Source organism: Anopheles aquasalis, chromosome 2, assembly GCF_943734665.1.
Source record: "Anopheles aquasalis chromosome 2, idAnoAquaMG_Q_19, whole genome shotgun sequence".
Taxonomy (NCBI): domain Eukaryota; kingdom Metazoa; phylum Arthropoda; class Insecta; order Diptera; family Culicidae; genus Anopheles; species Anopheles aquasalis.
Window position 1 is genome coordinate 16,200,001 of NC_064877.1, and position 5,000 is coordinate 16,205,000.

The window sequence follows — 5,000 nt, forward strand, 5'->3', positions numbered from 1 at the left end:
CTTACGGTGGTGCCCGGGATGTTCAACATCGACAACTTCCTCGACAACGATAACCAAGATCGGGATGTGTCGAAAATCCATACACACGAAGAGTACGTGCACGAGGATCTGCTGGTGACCGATTCCGATATTGCCGTGCTGGTGCTATCACAGGCGATCATCTATAACGATGTGGTGCGACCGATCTGTCTGTGGAGTGGGAGCGACAATCTGGATCAGGTCGTTGGTAGCAAGGGCTTTGTGTCTGGCTGGGGCATCACGGAGTCGGGTGATGCAAAGTACCCGAGCTACGTGACGGCAGTCATCAAGGATAGGCGCGAATGTTCCCGACAGCTTGGCCGCCTGTTTTCCGCCAACTCGCGAACGTTCTGTGGCGATGGGGAAGGTGCGGTCCCGTGCAACGGTGACTCGGGCAGCGGGCTGGCCATCAAGCGCGGTCGGCAACACTTTCTGCGAGGCGTTGTGTCCGTCGGTCAGTACGATCAGGTGACACTGCTCTGTGATACCGAAAAGTACGTCGTCTACACCGATGTGGCACCGTTCCGGTACTGGTTGTTGCGAATCACGAAATCCTAGGGGAGGTGCTGGCGAAAGAGGCTGGCGTGCTCTTTCCGGAGCCCATCTACGCTCTTCCTTTACTCATCCACGTAAATCCCTCATTAGATTTGAAATAGCGTCAATAAGTGTTGGTCATTGCTACAAATGACCGGAAATTCCGTGGCCAAGCGAAGCATTAATGGGAAGCAAGTGCTTCTCGTAGAAGTCCTTAGTTAATGGTTGTCGAATGGCCATTTGTCCGCCTTTTACCTAACTTGTGTATCATATTTATTTCGTAGCAGTTAGATCCGAATGCCGTAGGCCATGTAAAGGCATGACCCGGCATACCAGAAGTCAAATAAATTCCATACTATTTGAAACCGAAACTCTCGAGCCAGTGTTTCCTCATCCGATTCCTGTTGTTACCGAAGCGGTGCTGATTCATGAGCAGCGAAGCAAGACAGCATGGTTGATGCACTCCAGATGCAGCGCTATCATGCGAACGCATGTTTGGAGACGCAGCATAACCCTCACGGTGATCCTCGAGCACACTCTGCGCGCGCTTACTAGCCGTGCCACGAACCGTAGACAGAGGAAACGGCAGCAGAACGAGCACGGGGAAAATCCTACAAGGACACCAAGGACGTTTGCTATATTTGGAAAACTGGTAGATCAAGGAATCCTTTCGAACGCAACTTGTATGAGCACAATGCAAGGCGGAGATCAATCTTTTGAACAACCACGGTTTTTTTTCTCACTCTGGGGGCTATCGAGGAGGTGGGAGTTAGAGTCGCACACCCGAGGATAAAAAAGTGGCCGTGGATTTGGAGGCTTTTAGTTTAATTCATTTCGAATTACGGCAACATTTTGTATATAGTTCGTTTCCTCCTTGTCTTCGAGATAGTAAGATCCTTTAATTTCCCTTTAAAAAAAAAACAACATTCTTGTGAAGTTATTGAAAACGTGTGCATTCGCTTCTCTGGGTATTTTGATGATCGTACCTGAAATCTAATCTTGCGTGATGATATTTCGAAATATGTTGAAATTAATGGTAGATTTTCTGAGTTGAAATGAGCTTTTCAAATTAAATCTAGATTTTAATTTTTCCATGTACGACAGGGGCATAGTTTATGTTGATTTCAATTTGCATCTCTGCGATGCATTTCATCATCATCAATATTTATCGCTATGGATATGCTCGGCGCATAGGTCTTAGCGCACTACTACAAAAGGTACTCAAAATGGAAGTGATCGTTCTGATCGGCCTTCCATAGAATATAAAAAAGAAGAATAATTAACAAATAGTCAACATATCAACATAGAACAAAAATCATGCTCCATTGATTTATTTTTTCATCAAGAAATTGGCTTTTATTGTTTAAAGACGTGGTACTTCTCTATGAATATATTTAGTTCAATTAAAAAGGTGAAACAGTGCAACGGTAAAGTTAAATCAAGTCGGTTCCAGCATCAACTGCGTTTGGCTGAGGCAAACCGCGACTGGACCATTCGAGTGACCTTCAACACGACACGGATTTGGGTTTTTCAACCGGAGCGAAAAGAAGGGGCTGTTAACGCTACCCACCATCCATGGCAGTGCCCGCTCATCCTAACACGCGACAGAACAGAATCTGTCTGTGAATACCCCGGACAGCGGCAATCGTGCTCAGCCAGATTGTCTCGTCCTTCCCCCCGTTTGTGACTCACAGGCGCGCCAAGTACAGGTGTAGCGAAAACTAGTTCCAACAGTTTGCTCCAAAGAAACAGGTTGATCGGACTCATTAACGTATGCACACGGGAAGTGCCACAGCAGCGCGGTACACCACCACCAGATTGCCACCGCAGGCAGCGTGATCGCGCGCCTGCCCACGGACACCCATGCCGGTGGCACCAGATGAGGCGGAGATAAATAAAAAAAAAATTGGAATCTTTATTCAAAAATGCTGTTAGTGCGAACAGAAATTATCGGCCGGGGAGCGCTGGAGAAGCAGAAAGGAACAGCCCGAGTGTGGGGCGGGAGGTCAGGGAACTGGCCGTCACTTGGTCGATCGGTCGGTCGGTCGGTTGGTCGTGTGCTACCCGTTAAGGAGATGATCGTGCCAGGCCACGATCAGCTATGATGACGGCACACTACGACCCCAGGTTTCCGCTCACGAACGAGGGTAGCTGCAGCTCGTCCGACTGCAAGTTACTGGAACCGCCCGGTGTGATGACCTGCTTGCGATAGGTAATCTCCTCCCGGATGTACTTCACCGAGGTGCTGTTGTCCTGCGGGTTGTTCGTTTCCTCCTTGCGTTCGATCGTCCGCTGGTACTCATGCTGGACCGCTGGTGCACCCACGGGCGCCTCCACTCCGGTCTCTCCTGGAAGGGCAGTCTTGGTGATCGGCGAGGGCGCCGGCGGAACGATGGACGTCTGGGGCCTAACGGCCACCGGTTTCGGGGCGACCGGTGTCAGTGTTAGCTGCGGTGGCACCTTTGGCGGTATCAGTGGGGCGCGATCGCACTTATCCGTGCACGTGTCCGATCGCAAAAAGTGCCGCAACGTGACCGAACTGACGAAGGATCCACGGTCACCGGGACCAGCGCACAGTTCGCGTCCGTTGAAGATGACTTTCGTTAGCTTGGGCAGGGGCTCCTGAATCGGGAAGTTGACGCGATACGTTACGCCCCGTCCCTTGTTGAACTGCTCCAGTATCTGTACATTATCTTCGATCGCCTCGATCGATCCGACGTACTTCTGCAAAGGGAACCAACGTACAGCCGAAGGACAGCGAAAACACCTGGTTAGTGACAAAAACGATTCGGGTGGTAATGGTTGGAACAAGCTGTCCCACGCGGCCTTACCGAAAGCAGCTCGCCAGCAATGGACAGATGTAGCTCTAGCGTGCCAGACTTATCCACCTGTTGCTGCCGAGTGTCAACGATGCCATAAATCTGTTGCTTTACACTGTCGGTGGCATACTTGAAAAGGTTCGGACAAGGAGACACTGGCAGCGAACTGCCGAGTGCAGCACATTCCACCCTGCCGGGAATGCAGACTAGCAGCCACAATGCCAACGCCGATGACACCAACACCTTGTGGCTACCAACCAACTGCTGGTTAAGGAACATGTTTTTCACTTCCGTCCAGACGCTAACTATAATTCAACGGCACAAAATTTGGAGCAACTTGCTCTACTACTATGAAGATCAAATCGCTAACACTGACGATCCTGCTGCACTCTGCCGACAGAGCTCACTGTTAGACGCTGCTTGGTCACCGGTATGGATATGACTGTTTAGTGTAGGGTATTTCCGGCCCGATCGAACAGTTCGTGGGTACGCTCGATGCGAGAATAAAATGTCGGCTCACATCGACACATGCTCTTAAATGCAAACTAGCGATCGTGCAGCCCCGTACCGAAGATCACGCTTCTTCCTCGGGGGTTATCGTTTCCAACTCGTCGTCGTCGTCGGCGACGCACCGCCAATCGTACCGATCGCGAATCGAGCCCCGGGTAAACCGCCCCGGTCACCGTCTGCTCGCGAGAGGATTTTATGTTTTGATTTGCATACTGATAACGACCAATCCGCGTGCCGTGCGCTGGATGGATTAGGTTCGCTAATATTTTAATATTTCACCAACTTTTAATACCCTCGAAACAGCGAAAAAAAAACGCAGATCGTATTCGTCGGAGCTGATTCTCAAATCGCGCCAATCAGGCGCTTCATGCCCCTTCTACCCCATTTTCTCATCAGTGCCAACACTGTGCAGACTATTGTTCAAGCGTTTTGATGGATGAAAGAGCAGCAGCATTTGTTAAGAAGGTGTGTCTTGTGAAGGCCAGAAACAATACGCAGCTTTGCAAAGCGAAACATAAAACGTGTTCGCCGTGTGCCGCTCACCATGATGCGCAGCAGGATGTCCCTCGAGTTATTGATACATCGTGGGGCAGATGTTTCCGTTCTATCTTTAATCCAGCAATGATTGGCGCCATTGCCAGTCCTAAAGACTAGTCTTGACCACCCACCTAGTTTTGATTGTTCGAAGGGACCTCCATGCCAGCGGTGGCGCCATTCGCGTTATGCAAAGCGACGATTATGGAGACTTCGAATTGGTATCGGATATCGTCGATATTGGCTGGATCATAAAACTGTGGACAGAACTGTGCGTTTTACGACTTATTAATCTTCGGCCGGCACTTTCCCAGCCGTCGTCTTGATCCCGGAAACACCATCAACGGCACGCACAGCCCCGGGGGAAGATTCGCGAAACAACGCGGACGGCCCATCTTGGCCGCGAAGGATGTGTTTGCATGCATGTTAAAGCCCAATGCCAATTTCCCATATTTCACGCTTCCAAAAGGCTTAGCGTCAACCAGTAGCTTCTGTTTGGTGGCAATAATCCGCTTAACCGGCGTGTGGGGGCCCAAAGCTGTGGAATGTTTCGGCATACCGCGCGCAGCGGCCGGGATCTGCCCG

General features: G+C 50.4%; 2 protein-coding genes across 2 annotated transcripts in view; one reads left to right on the forward strand and one right to left on the reverse strand.

The window, feature by feature from the left end:
• The window catches only part of LOC126571004 (serine protease gd-like), a 3,522-nt gene extending 2,605 nt beyond the window's left edge, over positions 1-917 (forward strand). The window contains exon 3 of the mRNA XM_050229194.1: positions 1-917. This exon is cut by the window's left edge and continues 217 nt beyond it. Within this exon, the coding sequence (XP_050085151.1) occupies positions 1-576 (576 nt within the window). The 3' untranslated portion in view covers positions 577-917.
• A 1,533-nt stretch (positions 918-2,450) lies between these two features.
• Positions 2,451-3,863, reverse strand: LOC126581614 (serine protease gd-like). Its single transcript, XM_050245405.1, has 2 exons — positions 3,384-3,863; positions 2,451-3,276 (listed from the first exon to the last, which is right to left on the reverse strand). The coding sequence occupies exons 1-2, from the start codon at positions 3,648-3,650 to the stop codon at positions 2,668-2,670; spliced, it is 876 nt and encodes a 291-aa protein (XP_050101362.1). The 5' UTR covers positions 3,651-3,863; the 3' UTR covers positions 2,451-2,667.
• Positions 3,864-5,000: the final 1,137 nt, after the last annotated feature.

Coding starts and splice junctions, on each gene's coding strand:
- LOC126581614 (XM_050245405.1), bottom strand. CDS start 3,650: ATGTTCCTTAACCAGCAGTTGGTTGGTAGCCACAAGGTGTTGGTGTCA. Junction 3,277..3,383: donor TTGCTGGCGAGCTGCTTTCG/GTAAGGCCGCGT, acceptor TTCCCTTTGCAG/AAGTACGTCGGATCGATCGA.